General features: G+C 52.8%; 2 protein-coding genes across 2 annotated transcripts in view; both read right to left on the bottom strand.

The window, feature by feature from the left end:
- Positions 1–5,651, bottom strand: part of LOC139998632 (latent-transforming growth factor beta-binding protein 4-like) — a 34,044-nt gene extending 28,393 nt beyond the window's left edge. Inside the window, 1 exon segment of the mRNA XM_072029947.1 lies at positions 5,576–5,651. Within this exon segment, the coding sequence (XP_071886048.1) occupies positions 5,576–5,651 (76 nt within the window).
- Positions 1–24,462, bottom strand: part of LOC113840568 (protein N-terminal glutamine amidohydrolase) — a 102,469-nt gene that overhangs the window by 33,826 nt on the left and 44,181 nt on the right. The window lies entirely within an intron of this gene.

Here is a 24,462-nt window from a genome sequence, read left to right as displayed (position 1 = left end):
AGAAGAGAAGGGTTACTGTCATAAGTGACTCCCTTCTGAGCAGAACAGAGGGCCGCATATGCCGGCCTGACCCAACCCATGGAGAAGTCTGCTGCCTCCCAGGAGATCAGGGTAAATGATGTTTCTAGAAAGCTCGCTCGCCCCGTAAGGCCCTCTGAGCATCATCCATTATTGTTCTGTCCTGACAGAATCTTCTAAGTGGCACACCAAAATTGGAGGGAGTGTGCGCTAGCGAGATCCTTCGGCCTGCTCCATGCCACGCTGGGTACACTGGAGCACATTTGGAATGTTTCTGCACCGATGCACCCAGCATGAGGGACAAGCAGGAGGAGCTGGAAGCTTCAGCTCCATCCCAGAACAAGCGAGACTTGGTGTGCTGTGATGGACGGGTATGGGCTCTTCAGGAAGGATAGGCAGGGCAGGCGAGGCAAGGGGCTGGCACAAGGACGTGGCCGAGAGCTTCTGGGTAAGGATTAAGGGAGAAACCAATCACTTGGATGTTGCAGTGGGTGTTTGAGATACCAATGAATTATTCGCTAAGGAACTAAGAGAGACCTCTCTTAGCTCAACTGCCCTTGTCCTGATGGGGGACTTCAACTTGCCAGACGTTAACTGGGAAGACCACACAGCTGATACAAGCAGGTCCAGGAGATTCCTCACACACCTTGATGACAACTCCTTGGTACAGCTACTGAGGGAGACAACAAGGAAAGGTGCCATCCTAGACCTGTTGCTTGTGTTATAAATGGCTCAGTCTTCAAAATAGGATTATAATCAAAGTTTACAATTTATTAAAGGAATAGAGGTAAGCAAACAGCGCTGGGTGCGCCGGGAGTCTCTGCTCCACCAGGACGCACACCAGTTACATCAAGCAGCTGACTTTTATGCTCCTAGGCTGATGCATATTCATTACTACTTCTAAAAAAATGGGTTATTATAATTAGCATCCGGGATCCAAACCCTCCTACTGGAGCATGCGCATCAGTCTCTGGTGGTCCCCCTGGGGGTCTCTGGGGGTCTTTCATGCTGAAGGCTCGTAGTCTTCCTCTCAGTTTTTTTTCTTGTCCTTCCCCTTTGTACTCCTTGGCAGCATGTCAAAAGCTTACACAGCGTTCCCTGCAAGTTTTGTCTTCTAGCCATCCTTCAGCTTCTTTCTTCTCCTTAATCTCCTGGCCGCCTGGCCAGATATCAGGGGCTTGCATAGTGTCCCATTCAGAAGTCATAACAGTTACTAGTTGTTAGCAGTTGTTCTGAAACCCCCAGACATCAGAGACTTCAAAGAAAGAACATACAAACACAAATAGCTCTCTATTGACACTTCACATTTAAAAATCTTTGGCGATTGGAGGAAAACTGCCAGTACGCCTGCTTTTGGCAGGGGGGTTGGACCCAATGATCTCTTGAGGTCCCTTCCAACCCCTCCAATTCTGTGAACTTTGGACACGGGGAGGGCAGAGTTCAGGCTGCTCAGGGAACTAGTTCGGAAGATCCCCTGAGAAGCTGTTTTGGAAGGTATCGGGGTCCATCTTTTTAAGCACGACCTCCTAAGAGCACAGGAGCAGGCGATTCCAAAATGTTGGAAGTCAAGCAGGCGGGGCAGGAGGCCAGCTTGGCTGAGCAGGGATCTTCTTCTAGAGCTTAAGTGCAAAAAGAAAGCGTGTGGCCACTGGAAGCGAGGTCGTGTGACATGGCAGGGCTACAGAGGTGCTGTTTGCCTCTGTCGGGAGAAAATTCGTGCAGGCAAAGCTCAGGGGTGACGCTGGCTAGTAGTGTGGGCGACAACGCAGATATATACATTAATATGTGTATTGAAGATGTGAACTGCTAAAGGAGGGCTAGAGGAAACATTGGTCCGTTACTTGCTGTGGATGGTCACCTCACAAACACAGACATAGGCGAAGCAGAGCCATTTAATGCCTTTTTTGCCTCTGTCTTCAAGAGCAATGTTGGGCTCTGGGACCCAAGGGGCCCAGAGTTGGGGGGCCATGAGTGCAGTAACAAAAACCTCCTAGCCAAACCCACACTGGATGCATATGAGTCTACGGGGCCTGAGGGGATTCATTCCAGGGTTCTCAGAGGGCCGACTAATGTCCTTGTGAGACCTCTCTCAATTATTTTTCAATGGTCTTGGGAGCCCAGAGAGGTCCAAGTTGACTGTAGGCTGGCAATCATTGTGACAGGTTTCAAGAAGGGCAAGAAAGAAGAGCCCAATAATTACAGACCCGCCAGTCTCTCTTCAGAGCCTAGTAAAAATACGGAGAAACTCTTCTGGGCATTACTGAAGAACACCGGAAAGACAACGCAGTTGTTGATCACAGCCCACCCAGGTTCATGAGGGGAAAGTCCTGTTTAACAAACTTAATTTCCTTTTATGACAACATCACCCGTCTAGTTGAGCAAGGGATGCCAGGTTTTGGATTTCCATCAAGTTTTCAGTACTGTTTCTCTCAGTATCCTTCTGGACAAAATGTCCATTGTACAGCTAGATAAATACATGCGGTTTAGGGTGAAAAGTTGGCTGATGGGTTGGGCTCAAGGGGTTACAGAAATGGGGTTGCATCAGGCTGTTGACCAGTCCCTAGTGGGGTTCCCCAGGGTTCCACTTAGGGCCAGCAGAAGAGGCTGGAGAGCAGCCTTGCAGAAAGGGATCTGGGGGTTTTGGTCGACAGCAAGTTGAATACGTGTCAGAATTCAGCCTGGAGGAGAGTGAGGGGAGGCCTCCTGGCGGCCTGCAGCTCCCTCACGAGGGGAGCAGAGGGGCAGTGTGGCATTTAGGGGTGTAGCCGATTAACCGTTACGGGTCTGGTCAGATTCAGGGTCCTGAACTATCACAATCACAGATTCACCAATAACGCATGTATGAAATACAGAGGTGGCACAGGTGCGCAGCCTGGAAATGAACGTGTTACAAGGCACAAAGACTCTATAGAGATTCCTAAGTTTCTGCAGAGACACACGATATAACCTAGTGTTCAAATCTCACCCAAAGGCGTCCCAATGGGCGAGAAGAGAGGCTCAGCCCGTCGACTGATCCCAGGAGTCAGGAGGTCCTCAGGATGGTGTATTCCCTTGGGATGGCATCTCCCCTGATGGTGGTATCTTCCCTAATGATGGTACCTTCCCTAACAATGGTATCTTCCCTGACACACCCTCTCTCTTAGGCCAATTTATGAGGTGGAGCTTGAGTGACTCTAGTCAAGCATATTTTAGTTAGGATTGGTGAAAAGGTTTCTTGCCTCTGTTTAAAGTAGTAGGCTCTGAGAAATTCAGAGCACATGCTCAGAGAGGGGTGGTCGCACCTTGGAAGCAGGGAGCTTTTGGGATGGAGGTGTGTTTTGGCATTTTAATGATATTATAATTGTACTGGGTCTGGCTGGAATGTTAACTTTCCCAGCAGCAGCCCATACAGTGCCGTACTCTGTACTTGTAGCCCGAACAGCAGTGTTATCACACCAGTGTTGTGTCTACTGCTGAGCAGCAGTGGCACAGCATCGGGCCTTTCTCTAACCCTCCTAGGGGGTGGGCAAAAAGTGAGGAGAGAAACATCACTAGGGCAGCTGACCTAAACCGATCAAAGGGATATTCCATACCATGTGATGTCACACTCAGCAATAAAAGGTGGAAACAGGAAGAAGAGGGGAGGGGTGGGCTCTCGTTGAGAAGACGTCGGTCCTCCTCTGGAACACTGGCTGCGTGCGTTGAGGCCTTGCTTCAAGGACGCGGTCAATCATCGCTCATTTGTGGGAAGTAGAGAGTAATTTCTTTCCTCTGCGCTTCCATATAGCTTTCATTTATTTTGTTGGTTTGTTTTCCTCCCTTCTTTTTATTTTCCCTTTTCCCCTCCCTTTTCCCCTTTCCCTTTTATTTCTCCTTAGTTAAATTTTTAGTTCATAGTAGTCTTGATTTAATTATTATAGTTATTTCCCTTTAATTAAATTATCCTTATCTCAACCCGTGAGTTGTTCTTTGCTTTATTTCTCCCCCTCCTCATCTAAAGGAGGGGGCGTGAGAGAGCGGTTGTAGGGTTTAGCTGCCCAGCACGGTAAAACCACCACAATAATGAGCAAAAGTACATTAGAATACAGCATTTGTCAAAACATGACAGGTCGTTGGCTCAGGGTAGCAAAAAGTGCAGCTTATCGGTCTCAGCGTGCACAGGAACAATCGAGTCCGCACCTGGTCACAGAGCCTAGCCGTGGTGTCTCCACTCCACTCTATGCTCCGTGCTGTTCCTTAGAGCTAGCACACCAGGTTCCCCCAGCGCAATAGCATCTAAGGTTGGAAGCCTAGGGAATGCTCAGGTAATGCAGCTACGCCCTACCCTGAAAGCCTTTTCAATGCTGTGCATTTTCTTTAAGATGTGAATGTTAGTTTTATTTTCCTAGTTACTTCAGGCAACTGCACCACAGGCAGGTGCTGAGCTCTGCTCTCTGGGGACAGTGACAGGACCCGAGAGAACGGCACGGAGCTGGGACAGGGGAGGCAGAGGCTGGGTGTTAGGAAAAGGTTTTTCACTGAAAGGGTGGTCGGGCACTGGGACAAGCTGCCCAGGGCATTGGGCATGGCTCCAAGCCTGCTGGAAGTCAAGTCAAGTCAAGCGTTTGCACAACGCTCTAACATCCCCCGATAATGGGTGGTTCTGTGTGGAGCCTGGTGTTTGACTCAATGATCCTTGTGGGTCTTGTGTGGGAAAGGAATTTGTAGGTGGCTTTGCACTATTGCACACGTTCCTGAATTAGAGATAATGAAGAAATAATCGTAGAATCATAGAATCTCCCGAGTTGGAAGGGACCCATAACGTTCAAGTCCAACTGCTGGCACCACACAGGTCTACCCAAAAGTTTAGACCATGTGACTAAGTGCACAGTCCAATCGCTTCTTCAATTCAGACAGGCTTGGTGCAGTGACTACTTCACTGGGAAGCCTGCTCCAGTGTGCGACCACCCTCTTGGTGAAGAACCTCTTCCTGATGTGCAGCCCAAACTTCCCCTGCCTCAGCTTAACACCTTTCCCACGGGTCCTATCACTGGTGATTACGGAGAATAGGTCACCTGCCTCTCCACTCCCCCTCGCAAGGAAGTTGTAGACTGCGATGAGGTCCCCCCTCAGCCTCCTCTTCTCCAGGCTGAACAGGCCCAGCGCCCTCAGCCGCTCCTCATATGTCTTCCCCTCTAGGCCCTTCACCATCTTCGTCGCCCTCCTCTGGACCCTCTCCAACAGAGAGCCGGAGTCGCCAGGTCAACCCAGACCCGGCAAGGGGGGGGGGGGAGGAAAAAAAACGGGGAAGGAGACGGGAGAGAGACCCAATCCATGCCGCGTGGAGCGGGGAAGTGGGGCCGTGTGATGGGAAGAGGGTAAGAGGGAAAAGAGGGAGAAAAGCGAGAGTGTTCTCCCCCGAGGGGGGAACGAGTGAACGGCAGGCAGGCGCAGGTCTGCGCGTGACAACTGCATCCCCTTGCCTTTCCCTCCTCCGCCCGGTGGTGGCAAGGGCGAAAAGTGACAAAAACTCGTGTCAAGGGCTGACTCTCAATAGATCGCAGCGAGGGAGCTGCTCTGCTACGTACGGAACCCTGACCCAGAATCAGGTCGTCTACAAATGATTTAGCACCGGGTTTCCCACGAACATGCGGGACACAACGGTAAGCATACATGCGCCCAAGCCTTGAGCAGCCAGTTTCTCCGGGAGAATTCTGTGAGAAAAGGTGTCGAAAGCCTTACGGAGGGTTAGGTAGACCACATCCACAGCCATTCCTTCATCCACTGAGCACATTGCCTTGTCTTAGAAGGAGATCAGATTTGTCAAGCAGGACCTCTCTTTGATAACCACCTACTGAAATGGCCTGATCACCCGACTGTTCTTTCAGTGTTACAGAATCACAGAATCACAGAATTTCTAGGTTGGAAGAGACCTCAAGATCATCGAGTCCAACCTCTGACCTAACGCCAACAGTCCCCACTAAACCATATCCCTAAGCTCTACATCTAAACGTCTTTTAAAGACTTCCAGGGATGGTGACTCCACCACTTCCCTGGGCAGCCTGTTCCAGTGTCTAACAACCCTTTCGGTAAAGAAGTTCTTCCTAAGATCCAACCTAAAACTCCTCTGGCGCAACTTAAACCCATCCCCCCTCGTCCTGTCACCAGGCACGTGGGAGAACAGGCCAACCCCCACCTCACTACAGCCTCCTTTGAGGTACCTGTAGAGAGCAATAAGGTCGCCCCTGAGCCTCCTCTTCTCCAGGCTGAACAAGCCCAGCTCCCTCAGCTGCTCCTCGTAGGACTTGTTCTCCAGGCCCCTCACCAGCTTCGTCGCCCTTCTTTGGACCCGCTCAAGCACCTCGATGTCCTTCTTGTAGCGAGGGGCCCAAAACTGAATGCAGTACTCGAGGTGCGGCCTCACCAGAGCCGAGTACAGGGGGAAATGTGTTGTGTGATGGTACTCCGGATAATCTGATCCATGAGCTTTCCCAGCATCGTGGACAGAATAACAGATCCGTAGGTCCCCGACTCCTCCTTCCAGCCCTTCCTGTAGACAGACGTCACATTTGCTAGTCACCAGTTGACCGCAGCCTCCCCTGATAGCCACGACTGCTGATCAATGATGGTTGCAGGTTGGCAAGTGATTCTGCCAGCTCCCTCAGTAGTGACAGGTGGATCCAATTCTGCCCCATAGATGTGTGTATATCTAAGTGGAGTAGCAGTTCTCTTACTATTTCCTCCTGGATTATGACTGTTTCATTCTGCTCCCTGTACCTATCTACCAGCTCTGGAGGCTGAGTACCAGGGGAACAACTGGTCTTGCTGCTAAAAACTGAGGCAACGAAGGAATTAAGTACCTCAGCCTTTTCCTCATGTCTTCTATGGTTCTATGTCACTATCATTCCCCTCACATCCAATTCAGAATGGAGATGCTCCTTAATGCTCTTGTTATGTGTATATATATATATATATATATATATATATATATATAATTACTCTTTTTGTTAGTAATAGTCAGATAGAGCTCCAGTTAGGATTTGGCCATTCTGATTTTGTCCCTGCACAGCTTCAAGACATGGAGGACTGAGCTCCACACCAAACGAAAAAATGGATGGAAAAAAAGCACAGAAAAGGTGGAACGTGGCAGCTTTATATCCCCTGCCCTTACCTGAGTCTATGCTGTAATTCCGTTCAACTGCTTACTGCCGTATTCTCTAAAGCGTCCTGCAACTCCTGTTGCTGTTATCTTGTGAGAGACAGCACAATCAGGGTGAGTCATCTGCCTACAGAAGTTAACAACTGACAGAATGGAGCATCTGTCCAGGAGAAGTTGGAGTGGCTGATGGGCCTGCCACAGGGACTGGCGTGTGCCTGCAGGAAAAGTCCCAGGGGTCGGAGACGTGTTGCCTGTGGCTTGTTAAGCACAGGTCAAGCCCCAGCACATTCCAGTAATTTGTGTCTCTTTGGAAATGCCAGGGTGATCACACGCAGTTTTCAAGCATTTCACAGTTTTTTCTAGGATTCTGCACATTCTCAGAGGTGAAGCTCCAAAGCACTGGAGGTGCCCACTGCTCTAGGTTCCTGCCCATATCCTCACACAGTCCCTGCCACTCCTAACTCTCCTGCCTCTGGAAAGATCTCTGGATGGCATGCTTAAGTAGTTGTTTAAAATTATACAAAACCTGAATCACATTTAGGAGATGGGACAACAGAAACATGCTGGTTCGGCCATCCCACGGATATTCAAAGCTTTCAAGAGCTATTGTAATTAGCCCGGAGGAGAAGAAGAAAGGGAGAGTGAAGAAGTGGGGAGAAACGTCCCCCACTGTCCACACCAGTTCCATCCCCCCACCTCCTGCCCCACCCTGCACAGGAGAAAAGGCAAAAAGTGTAAAATAATGTAACTATTAATAGTTTCTAAGAGATGAAGAGATGGTTCCCGAGGTACAGAGGTGGCAATAATTTTATCCTGTCATAAGTCAGTGTTATCCCATACATCAAAACAGTAACCTTAAACCAGCCCCCAGAATTGATGAACAGCATGACATGGAAGACAGACAGTTAGTGATGTGCTATACAACACAATTCTGAAAACAAGCACAACAGCCCCAAGATCAAAAAGATCAACATTGTGATCAGCAACTGTTAAAGCAACTGTTAAACTGATCTATTGCTTATAACAATTTACTTTTAAAATGCTCTGGTCCGATTTGTCATCTCAACCTTTGTGCTCCATGCTAGGCACCAAAAAGACTTGCAGTGGTTTGACCCAGGAGGCAGCTCAGCACTACAGATCTATTTATCCAATGCAATGAAGGAGAGAACTGGGAGAAAAAAAAAAAAAAAGAAAAAAAAAAAGACACAAAAGGAGTAGGTTGTTATTGTTATTGTTACAGACACCAACAGAGTAAGGGCATGATATTTTTGTGTGCACATCAATGTGGGGGGGAGATGTGGGGGGAGGATTGGGAGGGACCGTGGGTGGGGCAAAGGGTCACGGGGATCTGGGGCAGTCATGTGTATAAGAAGCTATGCTACGCAGCAATAAATTGGCACTTGAGCTAGACACGGTGTGTCTGTCTCTGGTGTCCCTGCTTGGGGAGCAGACGTCCAGGCAGCCAAGTGATGTTGTCTCTTGGGCTGGGGTAGCACGGAGAGAGACAACAATCAAAAGACAGGAAAGGTGGCGGTGATTAATTGAAAAGTGTTGGACCTAAGCATGACGTATATGGTATGGAATTAGGGGTGGATATTGTCCTAGTTTTGGCTGCGATAGAGTTCATTTTTCTTCCTAGTAGCTGGTATGTTGCTGCCTTTCGTATTTACAGAATCACAGAGCAGTTTGGGTAGGAAAGGACCTTAAAGATCACATAATTCCAACTCTCCTGCCATGGGCAGAGACATCTTCCGCTAGACCAGGTTGCTGAAAGCCCCATCCAACCTGGCCCTGCTTCCAGAGATGAGGCAGCCACAGCTTCTCTGGGCAGCCTGTTCCCGTGCCTAATCATTCTCTGAGTAAACAACTTTCTAATATCTAATCCGGATCTACCCTCTTGCAGTTTAAAACCATTACCCCTAGTTACTGCTGGCTCATATTCAGCTGACTATCTACCAATATCCCCAGGACCCTTTCTGCTGGGCGGCTTTCCATGCACTCTTCCCCCAGCTTGTGGCATTACATGGGGTTGTTGTGCCCAAGTGCAGGACCCGGCACTTTGCCTTGTTGAACTTCATCCAGTTGGCCTCAGCCCATGGGTGCAGCCTATCCATTTCCCTCTGCAGAGCCTTCCTACCCTCAAGGAGATCAACACTCTCTCTGAACTAGGTGTCATCTGCAAACTCACTGAGGGTGCACTTGATCCCCTTGTCCAGATCACTGATGGAGATATTGAAAAGAAGTGGCCCCAGTACTGGGCCCAGTGGGACACCACTAGTGACTGGCCTCCAGCTGCATTTAGCTCCATTCACCACAGCAATTTGGACCTGGCCACCCAGACAGTTTTCGACCCATTGATGCATACATCCATCCAGGCCTTGAGCCGCCAGTTCCTCTGGGAGAATGCTGTGGGAAATGGTTTCAAAAGCCTTACTGAGGTCTAGGTAGACCACGTCCACAGCCTTCCCCTTGTCCACTGAAAGCATAACCTTATCTTCAAAGGGGATCAGATTTGCCAAGCAGGACCTGGCGTTGATAAACTCATGATGACTGGGCCTGCTCACCTGCTTGTCCTGGAAGCGTTGCGGGATGGTACTCAAGACAATCTGCTCCATGAGCTTCCCCAGCACCAAGATCAGACTGACAGGCCTGTAGTTCCCCGGATCCTCCTTCCGGCCCTTCTTGTAGACAGACGTCACGTTTGCTAGTCACCGGGTGACTGGGACCTCCCCTGATAGCCAGGACTGCTGGTCAGTGATGGAAAGCAGCTTGGAGAGCACTTCAGCCAGCTCCCTCAGTAACAACGGGTGGATGCCATCTAGCCCCCTAGACTTGTGCACATCTGAGTGCAGTAGCAGTTTTCTCAACATTTCCTCATGAGAGCTTCATTCTGCTGAAGGTCCTTATCTACCAGCTCAGAGGGCTGAGTACTAGGGGAACAACTGGTCTTGCTGCTAAACACTGAGGTAAAGAATGCATTAAGTACCTCAGCCTTTTCCACATCTCTTCTAATTCTGTTTTCCCACATCCAATAAAGGATGAAGATTCTCTTTTCCCTCCCCTCCCCTCCCCTCCCTTCCCCTCTGCTCTCCTTTCATTATAAAAACCTTTCTTATTGTCTCTGACAGCAATAGATAGATTGATCTCCGCTAGGGTCTGGCCCTTCCAATTTTGTCCTTGCCCACCCTAACAACATTTAGGACACAGCTTCAGACAAAATGACAGCATACATGAGAAGCACAGAAAAGGTGGAATCTGGCAGCCTTCCATCCACCAGCCTTCTGTGAGTCTGTGCTGCAATTCTGTTCAACTGGTTACTCCTCTACTGTCCACAATATCTACTAACACCTCATTGATGCTATCTTGTGAGAGACAGCACAATCAGGGGGAGCCATCTTCCTGCAGAAATTAACAGATGAAAGAATGGAGCATTCAAGGTCCAGGGGAACCTTGAGAAACTGCAGGATTTTGTCTACAGAAACCTCTTGACATTTACAAGAAGAAAAGCCTCATCCTGCACCAGAGGAAGAGGAACCCCACACATCAGGGCAGACTGGGACCCTGCTGAGTGAGCAGTGCCCAGGAGGAGGAGGGCCTGGGCACCACGAGGGATGCCATACGAGCTCACCAGGAGCTCACCAGGAACCAGGCCAACTTCCTACAGAGCTGCCTTATGAGGAGCATGGCCACCAAGAAAATGTAAGTTACCATGCTCGGCTCCGATCTGATGAGACACCACACAGCCAGCAGGGAAAGAGGTGCAGGTCTGTGAATCTCTTGGACAGCCTGGTGTGGAGAGGAGCAAGCACACTGGAAAGGCTGAAAGTCCCAACAGGCCTGAGGTCTGTGTGTCAATGGCTAGGGCTCTTGTCTCCGACAGCGAGGCCTATGAGGAGGCAGCTTCTTGTTAAAGCACCAGGGTCTCATTGCCTCCTCACCAGCCATGAACCAGGCAGGAGTCGTACCCTTCTCCTGCACTGGGCCATGGACATCCCCATCTCCTACTGCCCAGGAAGAGCCCTGAGCTCCTGTGTGAAGGGAAAGGATCTCCCTTCCCAGGAGCCTGGGGTCAAAGCCTGTTTTTCAATACATCAGTGTCACCTTCACATTTGTCTACCTGTCCTCACTGCCTCCAGTGTTCTGCTCTAATGAGCTCCAAGGGAGGCTGTGTCAGTGCCAGCAGAGTCCCCCCTCAGGGGGACACTGCAGGAAACTTGCATCTGCCTTGGATTTCTTGAGAGATTTCTTCAACTCACTCTCAGTGCCTGAGGTTCATGGGCTCATCGCCAAAGCCCCCAGAGGGCTGATTCCAATGCCTCTGCTGCTGATCTGGGCTGGGCTCCTGGGACAGGGAGAGCTCCTGGCAAGAGGGCCCTGGTGCAGAGAGACACCTCTGCCCAGGAGCAGCTCCTCTGCACAGCGCAGAAGGGCTGGGGGCTCTGACCCCCATGGGGAGAGGAGAGGAGAGAGGGGTTTGTTATAAATGGCTCAGGATTCAAATTAGGATTAAATAAAAAAATAGGATTTATTAAAAGAATATAAAGGAATAGAGGTAAGCAAACAGCGCTGGGTGCACCGGGAGTCTCCACTCCACCAGGACGCACACCAGTTACATCAAGCAGCTGATTTTTATGCACCTAGACTAATACATATTCATTACTACTTCTAAAAAAGTAGATTATTATAATTAGCTTCCGGGGTCCAGTTCCTCCTACTGGAGCATGCGCATCAGTCTCCTCTGGGGGTCTCTAGGGGTCTTTCATGCTGAAGGCTCGTAGTCTTCCTCTCACCCTTTGTACTTACTCGGCACTATTCCAAGTTTATGGAACACTCTCTGTACACTCTCCGCAGGTCTTGTCTCCCAACCGTCCTTCAGCTTCTTTTTTCTTCCTCTTAATCTCTTGGCCCCCCTGGCCAGATACCAAGGATCTCATAACAGTCACCAGCAGTCACCAGTTATTATCAGTTGTTCTGAAACTCCCAAACAGGTTGACGACTCACGAGCAATTAAAACATTCTTTCCCAGCTATTTACAGTCATCTACATAACATCTATAGCAGTGTTAAATCAATCTCGAAGAAGACAGAAAAAAACTGTAACTGTTAGAACTAGAAGTCAGGAATAACAAAAGCAAACAGGTTCATAAATTTAAGGAGTGTTTTCTGAAGACTTGATAAATTGACTGGAATGAGGGGGAGACTGGGACACACTGCATCTGTGGTTCAAGAATTAAACTGCCAGTGCAGGGCCCAGAGGCAGACAGGATTCAAACAGAGGCAGACAGGATTCAAACAGAATTATTCTTTATGGACACGAATTTATGGACACGAATTGGAATTGTTAAAACATTCCTCACAGGTTGGAGGCAGTTGGGAGTGGGAGGGTGCTGAGAGCTGCCTGCAGGAGAAACCTGCACAGCCCTTGACAAGGTAAGTCTCTGGCTGCAGGGCCATGCAGCTGCAGCTCCTGGAAGGGTCTTGTGCTGGGTCTTGTTTCTGGGAGGGCGGTGGGCAATGCAGTAGGCTGTGAGAGTCCTGCTGGATTGCACTGCGAGGTGAGGAAGTCTGGCAGAAGCCCCTTGGAGTGGCCTAAGCCAGGTGCCCCTGACACCCTAGAAGCCTCGAACACCCTGCTGGTGATGCAGGGCTCTCTCTCAGCTGCCCCATAGCTCCTGCTGCATGGAGGTGCCCCTTGGCAGGGCCCTGGTGGTGGCAGGGTGCTGCAGGGCAGCGCTGAGCACAGCCGCATGGGATGGGGGTTGTGAGCACAGGCGGGGGAAAGAAGAGTTTGGCCAAGATCAGCAGGAACAGAGTGGCCAAGAATCCTCTAGGTACAGCATGTTGTGTGCCTGGGATACTGGAATACCCCAGCGTGTGGATATTCACCTGTCTGTGGGGTGTTTTCCTGGGCTTCAGGCTGCTCTCCAGCAGGATGCAGCTCTCTTGTGGCATCCTTGTGGCATGCAGGCGTCCCAAGGAGAAGACACCTCCTTGCTAAGGCCATGTCCGTGCTGCTGGATGTCTGTCTGTGGGCAGCTGGAGTGAGGCCTCGGCAGCCCTGGCTAGGGGGGAAGAGCTGAGATCCTGCTCAGGCCCCCAGGGCCAAGGTAAGGATTCTGTCCAGCCTCACTCGGACTGGGGCTTCTCTGCTCTCAGCTGTCTCCGTTTTTTTCTCAGCGTAACACGAGTATGATCGGTGTCCTAAGCATTACAGGGGGAATTATAAGAAAATACAGCAAATAAAATCTCTCTTGCTCTACAGTGTGGTCGGATGAGTTGTTTGCAAAAAGACTGCATGGCTCATTGATCTGACAAGTGGACTGCACTTGAGTTTCCCCCACGGTCCTGCTTCCCTCCTGCTGCACAGCAGGAAGGACTCCTCTGGAGCCCACAGCAGCCCCTGCTCCCAGTGTCACACGCAGCCAGCACCACCCAGAGCTCAAGCAAGAGAGCTGCAGAAAGGTTCTCATGCAAAGAGAGAGGCTTATCTGCGGGCTTTCCAGGAGATGAAATAGGTTTTCCTCATTGAAGTCTGTTCTATTTTTTTTTCTCCTCTTCAAAGATACCTGTGTCCAAAGTCAGCAAATGCCCAACAGCAGCTCTGTGAGCGAGTTCCTCCTGCTGGCATTCGCAGACACGCGCGAGCTGCGGCTCCTGCACTTCGTGCTCTTCCTGGGCATCTCCCTGGCTGCCCTCCTGGGCAACGGCCTGATTTTCACCGCCGTAGCCTGCGACCACCGCCTCCACACCCCCATGTACTTCTTCCTCCTCAACCTCGCCCTTCTCGACCTGGGCTGCATCTCCACCACTCTGCCCAAAGGCATGGCCAATGCCCTCTGGGACACCAGGGCCATCTCTTACCACGGGTGTGCTGCACAGGTCTTCTTTTTTGTCTTCTTGGTTGGAGCAGAGTATTCCCTCCTCACCGTCATGGCCTACGACCGCTACGTTGCCATCTGCAAGCCCCTGCACTACGGGAGCCTCCTGGGCAGCAGAGCTTGTGCCCAGATGGCAGCAGCTGCCTGGGGCAGTGGCTTTCTCAGTGCTGTCCTGCACACAGCCAATACATTTTCCCTGTCCCTCTGCCTTGGAAACGCAGTGGCCCAGTTCTTCTGTGAGATCCCCCAGATCCTCAAGCTCTCCTGCTCAGATGCCTACCTCAGGGAAGTTGCTGTACTCTTATTTACTCTTTCTTTAATCTTTGCTTGTTTTGTTTTCATTATGTTGTCCTATATACGGATTTTCAGGGCTGTGCTGAGGATTCCCTCTGAGAAGGACCAGCACAAAGCCTTTTCCACGTGCCTCCCTCATCTGGTTGTGGTCTCTCTGACTGTCAGCACTGGCATGTTTGCCTACCTGAAGCCCCCCTCCATCTCCTCTCCCTCCCTGGACCTGTTGGTGGCCGCTCTATTCTCGGTGGTGGCTCCAGCAGTGAACCCCTTCATCTACAGCATGAGGAACAAGGACCTCAAGAATGCCTTGTGGAAACTGATGACTTGATTTGCTTCGGAAACAATAATTTCACAGTCTGTTTCTGCAGATTACTCAGAATATCACTTACACAGAACAACCTATATTCCCTTTTTTGTTGTTTTTGTGTGTGTGAGTGTGTATTTTTAGTACTGGTATTACTTAGTTTTGTGTTTTGTTTTGTTTTGTTTTTTTTCAGGTTAGGTTGCCCAATAAAATGTCATTTTTGTCCCACTCCCAATTCTGTACGTGTGTTTAGTGTATGTACTGAGTCTCTGTCCATGTGGAATTATGGTCTCTGTGAACTTTTAACGAAATAAAACAGCCTACACTGCCTTCTTTGTCTGATGTCCTTCCTCTGAGACCTGGTCTGGCTCTGCTGGGGCAGTGCCCATTTGCAGAGGAAAAGAGTCCCATTCCAGCAGCACAGCCAGGGAGCACCAGCGCTTGGGGCATGCCAAGCTGCTCTCTTGCCTCTGCCGCCCTCTCCTGCTGGTGGGGCCAGGCCCGGCTGCTCCTGGAGCTTGGTGCCAGTGCTGTTGTGGGGCTGTGCTGGGACTGCTGGCAGGTTAATGTTTCTTGCAGAGGGAATTAGCATCTGCCAGCAGAGTCCAGGGTATTGGCCGGAGCAGCATGAGCCCATAAAACAGGTGGAGCCCGCAGAGCATGAGCCTGTGCAAGGTGAATTTAGCAGAGCTCAAGTGCTCAAGCTGCTGCCAACAGGCAGAGGAGAGCTCTGCAGCCCCAGGACACGCAGTAGCCCCAGCAAAGGAGGCTGGTGACTGATTCCTTGCAGCCTTGGGCAATGACAGTGACCCCATGAGCTGGGTCTGCCTCCCAGCCTGCCCAGCATGGCCCTGCAGAGTGTCCCCGTGCCCTGGGCACCACAGCCCCCTTGCTCTGCAGAGCAGCACCGCCAGCTCGGGCTGGGGCAGGGGCTGGGAGGGCGCTTCCCAGAGTGTCTTCTAGGCCAGCTTCAGGCACACAACATCTGCATGTCAGAGTGATCTTTGCTGTGTGCAAGGAGCTGAGAGACCAACAACAGTCATGGGGCTGGAACATTGCCTGCAAGGTCCCACCTGCCCTAGCACCTCCCAGAACTGGCACGGAACTGGTTCACATGCATCAGAGGGTCTGGGAGCCCAGCAGCAGTGCCATGGGCTTGAAGGATCACAATCAGATCACTTCTACCTGGGCAGGTCCTAGGCCAAAAAGGGGGTGTTTTGTAGGTATGATATTATGAGGCGGTGGTGCCTCAGAAATTCCAAGTCCAGCAGGAAGTGAATGGCTGTTAAATGGCCTTTGAGGTGGCTTCTTGGAGAAATAGCTGGCAGCTCATCCCTTGACTCCCAGCTGGGATCTATGCCATTAGGCTCATATCTGCAAAAGTACCTGAAAGGCAAGCAGAAGGCACTTGCTGTGCCTGTAGTTTGTGAGATCCGCTCTTTCCGAGTACCTGGTAGGCCCCATAAAGGAAGAGGTCTTGGATAGGGCTTGTCATGTCAGAGGTGTCAGCTTTTGCCTGAAGTCATCCTTCAGGACTGCTTTCAGTTTTCAACACAGAGGGGGCCACTGCCTCCAAGATGCCTGGGGTAAACTGAACCATGCACGAGGGCCTGGAAAAAGTTACCCTGGCTGCATAGGAGCCGTTCTATATCCAAAAGCTGGAGGCAGGAAACAAATTTTTAGCGTGGTACGGAGCTGCAGGGCACATTGTGCAGGGTGTTCCTGCAGCCTTTATGTTCTTTTCCATCCTGGCTTCGGTGCTGCGTCTGTCTTAAGAAAGGAGTAGCCAACAGAGGTAAGACAGACACTCTGAGATCATGAAAGCCATCAGAAAACTACCCCTAAGAAGATGACTGATATGGGGAGGTCAGAAGAAGCCTGGCCAGGAGAAATGTGAGATTTGGGAGAGAGAAGAGGCCAGCAGGAATCAATGATTTCTGGGAGGCTAGAAGGTTCAGGCAATGTTGATTCTGCTGTAGCACTGACTTAAAAGAGTCATGTAAAGACCTTGTCCTATTTTAACCAGCAACATTAATCCTTAAACCTAAATGCTACTGTACACACTGTCAGGAATCCACTACTCTAATGCCTGACCTCAACGCATCCCTTGAAGCCAAAATTCATCACATAGCCCCTTCCCCTTGTTTTTACTCTCTTAATCACTCTGATCCCTGACCTTAACACTAGCATTAAAATGCTCTTTTTAACCCTAGGAAACTGCCTGAGAGACCTAAACAAAACCCTAAACCACAAAGCTTGTCCATACCCTAAACACAGACCTGATACCCACATAAGAATACCAAAACATTCCCATTCAAACTTTGCTTAATCTTTAACCCAGTAAGGTGGGCCCTAGTCCCTAATCATATACATGAACACCTAACACCCAAAACCCCTGTTCCTGTGCATTAGCCTCCTCACCTTCAGCCCCTCTACTAAGCCTTAACTTTAGGCCCGTCATCCCTTGGGACAGGGCAGGAACCATGAGGTTGCTCTGCAGTCATGGCACTCAAAGCTGAATGTGAGGGGCCATGGATCTCATCAGATTGTGGGCCACAAGGAGGAGACAGGGGAGAATGCTCTGATGAGCTCAGCTCTGCCTCAGGAAGTCCTGCACCAGCAGGAGCAATGTGACTGTGGCAGTGACTGTAAGGTCACTTCTGTCCCTGCAGAAGATAGGGCAGCAGCAGGAACATGTCACAGAAAGGGACTGAGAGGTCACTTCTGTCTGTAGGTGGCAGGTCACCCTTGACTTAGAGCTGGGATCGGTACTTTTCGGCTGACATCTGCCAGTGGCCCTGGTAGGCCAGCAAAAGGCACCTGGCTGGCATGCTGACTGTGGGATCCCCTCTGCCTACATACCCAGGAGGACCCATGCAGAAAGAAGGCCCACATATGGGTTGTCCTGTCCCTTCTGCTTGAGTCCATGACTGGACAGCAGCAGGCCCATGGCTTGGAAGATGCTGGTGCGGTGACTTCTGTCTGGTTGGCTGACAGGCCGCAAGGAGCCTGATGGATTGGGATGCCTACTTTAGGAGGGGGTTCCACCCTGATGGAGCTTTCTTTTGTAGTAGAAAAGAGTAGGAGAGAAAAAACTGCCACAAAGTGCACTTTGGAATGTTGGTGCTGGCCACGAGGAGGAAGAACTGTCCCTCAGAGTGTTGTGCTGCGTTGCCAGAGGTCACCCAAAGAGCGTCTGTGATCAGAGCATGGCTTTGTGTGAGAAGGAGCAGCTGGGGAGGGTTGATGAGACACTGGTGAAATGATGGAAATGCTGGGATGAGAGCAAGGTGGTGAACAGAGACGGGTGTCTACAGTCCTCAAAGAAATAGGTGAAAGTCATCAAAGTCAACAAAGTGCTCTGCCGGGCACTGCCCAGCCCAGCCCGGCCCCTGCCCACCTCTCCCCACCACCCTGCCCTCTCTCCAGCCCAGCCCAGCCCAGCCCAGCAGCCCAGGTTGGGCTGGCCCCAGGGCAATGCCCTCCACAGGCTGCTGCAGGGCTCTGGGCACGGCCACCCCAGCCCCAGCCCCACACAAGGCACCGCAGCTGCTGGGACAAAGTGTGGTGGTTTTACTCAGGTGGGCAGCCGAGCTCCACCACAACCGCTCTCTCACTCCCCCTCTCCTCAAAGAGGAAGGGGGAGAAAATACAACACAGAGAACTCGAGGTTTGAGATGAGAAAGGTTTAATTAAATGGAAAGGGAATGGGGAGGAAAAAAAAAAAAAACGAAACAAAAGAAACAATCAGTCCGCGCGGGAGCACGGAGAGAGGGAAAAAAAAATTATTCTCTACTTCCCATCAACGAGCGGTGTTCAGCCACGTCCTGGGAAGCAGGGCCTGAGGGTCCGAGCCACGGCTGCGCTCGCGTCAGGCAGCACCCTGGGGTGTCACCAAGTGACGTCACAATGGGTGCCCACCCAGCCCAGGCGCGTGTCACAGTGGCACCCATTGTGACGTCACTTGGTGACACCCCAGGGCTCCGCCTTATAAGAGCGCAGCCGTGGCTCGGACCCTCAGTGTCGGTGCACGGCAGTGACGGACAGGGCAGGAGCACAGGGCCTTCGAGGAGTCCCCGAGCATAGCCCACGTCCCACAATGCCGCAACCGCCCGCCCAGAGGAGCCGCCGGTTTCTATCTGAGAACTCTCCCACTCCAGAGGCTGCTTCTGAAGGGGATGAGGAGGGAGGCATGCCCCCCAGGCAGCCCAGGCTGGCCTGGCAGGAGACCTGGTCTTCTAGGGGCAGCAACCGGCCAGCAGAGGACAGCTTGCTGGCAGTGGACAGAACCCCAGTCGAGGCCTTTTTCCCGGAAGAGGACAGCAGCCTGTCAGAGACAGCTTGCTGGCAGAGGACAGCACCTCGGTAGAGGACATATTGCCGGCAGAGGACAACAGCCTGGCAGAGGACATTTTGCCGGCAGAGGCCATTGCTCAGGCAGCGGGCAGCAGCCAGGTAGAGGAGAGCCAGGACGACGTACAGTGGCTGGATCCCAGTGAGTCAGGGTCTTCGGGATGGGGTGGGGAGGGTTGGGGACACAGAGACCCCTGCCTGACTCCAGGACTCCTTCCCTGGGTAAAGCGGCGCTTGGGCTGACGGGGCCGAGCTTCCTCCGCAGCACCACAGAATCCCAGGACGCTTTGGGCTGGGGGGGACCTCGGCGATCACGATGCTTCCCCCCAGCCCAGGCTGCCCAAAGCCCACCCAGCCTGGCCGTGGGCAGTGCCAGGGAGGGGGCACCGCAGCCTGCGCCAAGGCCTCACTGCCCTGGGCGTGAAGGAGAGAAATCCCTGCCTGTCCGAAAGAAACCTGCCCTCTTTGAGGTTAAGGCCGTCACCCCTTGTCCTGTCGCTGCAGTCCATGATGAAGATCCCCCCCCAGCTTTCCTGGAGGCCCCTTTGGGCACGGGGAGGCCGCAGCGAGGTCCCCCCGCAGCCTTCTCCAGGCTCCACAAGCCCAGCTCCCTCAGCCTCTCTTCCCAGCGGAGCTGCTGCAGCCTCTGGGCATCCCCGCAGCCTCCCCACGGCCTTCTGGGGCTGGGGCCCTTCCTCTCCTCACCCCTGCATTCAGCCCCTCGCTGCAGCACTCTTTGCTTTCCTCCTTTCCAGGTAATATATGGAAACTGTGCAGAGACAAGGCCGTGGAATTCATCAGGGCGTATGTCAGAGGCACAGAAAAGGTAATGGCAGCCGCTTGCATCACAGCTGTGCTCCTGGCGCTGCCCTCCAGGGGTCCCACACAGCCCCAGACCCCTCAAGGCTTTGGTCCTGCTGGCCGTGGGTGTCCCCCTAATGCTCTGTTGGTGTCTTTGTGGCTGCCAGGACGACGAGGAGCAGAAGATGCTGTTCCTCAGCAAAATCTGCGATCTGTGCACATGTGTCACAGAGAGGGGTGTGCCAATGAACTTGCGTGGCTTCTGCAGCAAACATAAGCTGGTGGAGAACATCATGGTGAGAGGATGCGCAGCGGGTTGGGGAAGGGGCAAGGCCCCCCGGCACCAGCCCCCTGGGAGGCGAGGGCTGGGGCAGCGCTGGCTCTGCTGCTGCTGGGTGCCGGCGGCTCCAAGGTCTCATCCTGCTTGTGCTCTGCAGGCGCTGCTGGAAAAGGAGCCCGTGGACAGCTTGCGCACAGCATTCCGGCAGAAGGCCATGGAGACTGTCGCCCTCCTCAGGTGCGTGCCCAGCCCCTGGTGGCAATGTCCTGGTGGCCCTGAAGCTGGCAGGGAGGCTGCCCGTCCCTCCCAGGGATGCCTGGCCAAGGGAGGTCCGTGTCCTCCTTCATAAGCCTCGAGGCACTGCGTCCAACAGGCTCCTCTCTCTCTTTTCTTCAGCAAGACCGTGCCAATAGTACTGCATGGCAAAAAGGAGAGACTCCTGCGTGTGTGCTGTAAGAGCATCTTCTTTCTGCCTCCCGAGTCAGATGTGCCAGAGACAGAAAGAGCGCTCTTCACTGAGGTATGTGCTGGGTGAGGTACCGGCACCCCCAGTCCTGCTGAGCTGCTGCCTTGCTTCCCTGTGCTGACACAACCAGAGACCAGTGCAGGGCCGGGGCCCAGATTTACTTTCCCAGCCTCCCCCTTCCCCCTTCCCCGACCTGATCTTGTGCTGCAGGAGGTCTGCACACAGTGGCTTTTTAGCCCCAAAGACACCCCTGAACTTCAGAGGGGCTCAGAGCCAGCTCCTGGGGGTGAGGAGGGCCACAGAAATAATTCAATGCTCTTCTGTCCTCCCTGCAGACTATGAAAGCCATGGACACCATGCTGGAGGCCTTCGTACGCAACTGTCCCAACACCAGTGTCAGCATAGAGTTGGAGAATATCTTGGAGGTTTGGCATTTGCAAAGAATTTCCAAAGAATCCTCTCAGGTCACATTTGCAGACCACTGTCAACCCAGCAACTTCTCTCCTCGCAGGTGATGCTGGACTTTGCTGTCTCCAAACACTCAGCTGTGCGTGAGAGCGCTGTGAGGAGGATTGAGAGGCTGGGTGATTTCATCATCAGTTATTTTGTAAGCGAGGTAAGGCACAAGGAACCCTCCACCCTTTCCTGCATCCCAGAGCATCCTGCCACTCAGGGGTGCCTGTGAGGCAAGCCTCGATGCACGTGAGTGCCTCAGAACCGTGAATCGAGGGTCTTCGTCCCTCCTTCGCCCCTGCTCTTCCCTTCCCAGGCCGTGCTCTCTCAGGGACCGGCTCTGCCTCCACTAAGCCCTTTGTCTCTCCTCCCTTCCTCACCCAGATCACAGATGACTATGAAAACTATAGCGATGATGAGCCCACAGAGCTCTACATCCCCATCCTGGGACAGCTGCTGGGCATCCTCTTCATTTTCACCGGTGACAAAGATTCCATCAGATTCACAGCTTTAGAAACTCTTTCTCACATATACAAAATCATCAGAAAAGGAAGAGGTAAGAAGGTGTGGTGGGCAGCGTCCGTCTGCACACAAACATCTACTGATTTGTCTACTTGTTTTCCCCGAGTTTAGTGGGGACTGTTAGTGTTAGGTTAGAGGTTGGACTCGATGATCTTGAGGTCTCTTCCAACCTAGAAATTCTGTGATTCTGTGAGTATTGTGAAGGATTGTTTTTGTGCTTGGTGGAGGCTGCCCACGGAATTCTGCCAGGTTCCCTGGCCTCCTCTGCTCCTCACAGCAGCTTCCCGCAGCATTCTGGCTATTGTTTTCTGCAGAAGCTAGACGCTCACCTGCCGTCCAGGAGCAGTTCTCTGCTGCTGTCCTTCCCAACCCTCCCCAGATCACCTACCACGCTGTTTTGTGGTCTCCCCCAGTCTAAGCCATCAATCGATGAGCACTTCCCAAACGGCATCTTCCCCGAGGAGTGAACAGCAGAGCCAGCCGTGCATCACCAGGGATGGTGACGCCCTCCAGAATGCTCCCTGACTGTTTGCTCCCTGCCGTCTTAAAGGCAGGTGTCAGGGGGCTTCCTGCACATCCTGACCCCGAGCAGAAGGGGGTCTGTGACACGCTGCTACCCCCACGGCACCCAACGCCATTGCTTCTCCTCCTTCTGCATCATCCCTGAGGTCCCTCTTGCTCCCAGCACTCCTCACCTTGTGCTTTACATCCCTGCCCACCACTCTCCTCGCCGGGGGTCTGAGCCTCCCTCCTCAGCCATTCCTAGTGAAAGTGCTTTTCACCATTTGGCAAGCTTGTTGGCAAAGATGCTCTTCCCTACTGACTCTTCGCTGTTTCCCCCTGTTTAGAATGCATATTGAGAGAGGACATGGTAAATTATGCAGTGAGACACAAGAAATTGGAGTATGCAAAACTTCCATTTTCTATACCATCAACTCCGTGTGAAATTGCCAAGGTAATGAGCTCTGGCCTTGCTGGGGATCTTGTCTGCAGCATCAGCAGGCATCTCGTGTGAGCAAAGGGGTCCAGAACCGGTGGGGCTGGCACGGCCTCACTCGCCCTGCTGAGAGGGTTCCTCTTGTCCCCAGGCTGGGGCTATGCGAAGGCTGCTCCCCTGTGTCCCGGCAGCAGCTCCACCCTCCTGGCCACCAGCAAGCCCTGGTTACCTGCAGGGCCAGCACTCTGGCCCCATATGCCCCATCTTCACCCCTTCCCCCGAGGGCCCTCTCTCCAGAGCCGCCCTTGCTGCTCAGCTAAGCAGCACCCTTGGGACACTCAGTGAGGCATGTCTTCGCTCCTCCTTCTTCCCACAGGGGTTTGGAGGACATCTCTTCCCTGCTGAGAGGCTGCACATCATCCTCACAGCCCTTGAAGCTTTACAAGACTCCAGGATCCATGACAAGCAGGGGGCCTGCAGCATGCTGGACGCAGCCTTGGAGGACCCTGACTACTGGCTGAAAGATGTAAGTGGCCTGTGGCCATGGCCCTGCCCTTGAGCTCTTCCAGGCATGGCTCCTCTCTCCTTCCCTGCCTCCCTCCCTGCCTCCCTCGCACATCGGGGTCTCTTGGGCTCCAGAAGCCACCTGAAGCCAGCAGAGAGCAATGGAAGGGGCCAAAGTTTGAGTGGCAGCTGTGGCAATGGCTGCGGTCTGCTGGCAACACCATTCCCACTTTGTCCCCCAAGGTGCCAACGATCGTGGAGTGCATCAGGAGAAACCTGGGCAGCATCCACACGGCATCGGCGCGGCAGTGCCTGGACTCCCTGCTTCTCAGGCTGACCTACATTATGTCCAGGGACGAAGTCAAAAACCTGCTGCAGTTCTCTCCGCCACGTGACAGGTCCTGGCCTTAACATCCTTGAGGGCTTGTTCCGCATCGGGAGATGCACCTGGAGACTCTCTGCTTGCCACACCAATGGCAAAGGGCAGGACATCCCCAAGGAGCACAGCCCTCCTTCCCACCAATGTGTTCCAGCCCTACTGGGCCAGCCAGGGCTGCAGCAGCCCAGCTGTCCAAGGCAGCCCAGAGTCCCCCTGCCCCCAGGGAACACCAGCTCAGCCCCCTCCTGCCTGCCCAGGCTGGGCCCTCAGTGCTCCCCAAGTCACAGGGGCTGCAGGACAGCCTGGGTCCTCTGGGGCTGGCCCAGTTTGTGGCCCTGCGGCTGAGGCAGCCTCACTGACAGAGTATTCTGGGCTTGCAGCACTGACCTGGCCATGTGGGAGGTGATCCTGGCCATGCCGAGGACCTTGGAGAAGATTTTAAACATCATGATGAAAGACTTGCCGCTGCGCAACTGGTACACCGCATTCACCAAAGACACCTGCATCCGTCGCTTGGCTGTGAGTTCCCAGATGAAACCTTGCTCCCAGCAGGGCTACGTGTGCCCCTTCAGGCACACAGGCACAGCCCTGTGCCCATCTACCCCCAAACTGCCAGCTCCCACAGGACGTACGGACACATGGTCCCTGGGGCCGGCAAGCCCCCGTAGCTCCCCGCGCCTGGTGCCTCTTTGGTGCCAGCTGGCGCTGCCCCATCCCTGCCCAAAGGTGGGAGAAGAAGAGGCTGCAGGGGGCCCTGCCAGGCTCTCACTGCTCTTTCTTGCAGATGCTGGGCCGGAATCACATTTTTTTGGAGGACTTTGGTAACCCAGTGCACCTCCAGAGCTACCTGAGGCACCCAAGACCAGAGATGCGCTTGATGGTTCTGAAAGGGCTCTGCACCGTGTCAGAGAGCCCTGAGAAGGTGAGCGGGCCATCGTCAAGCAAAGCCATGTTGGCAGCCTGGGGCTTTGCTCTTCTGCCCTCCCGTCCCTCCCCGCTGCCAGGAAGCAAGGCAGGAGGCTGGTGCTCAGGAACCAGAGCCCTTTGCCCAGGGTGGTCTCTCACTGCCTCACGGAAGGGAAATGGTGTCTTTCCTACAGGCAAGGGAAATTCAGGTCCTGCTGCCAGACATTGTGGAGGCTCTGCAGGACACCAAC

The sequence above is a fragment of the Anas platyrhynchos genome, chromosome 33 (assembly GCF_047663525.1).
Source record: "Anas platyrhynchos isolate ZD024472 breed Pekin duck chromosome 33, IASCAAS_PekinDuck_T2T, whole genome shotgun sequence".
Taxonomy (NCBI): Eukaryota; Metazoa; Chordata; class Aves; order Anseriformes; family Anatidae; genus Anas; species Anas platyrhynchos.
This window is presented reverse-complemented; position numbering and strand designations above follow the sequence as displayed.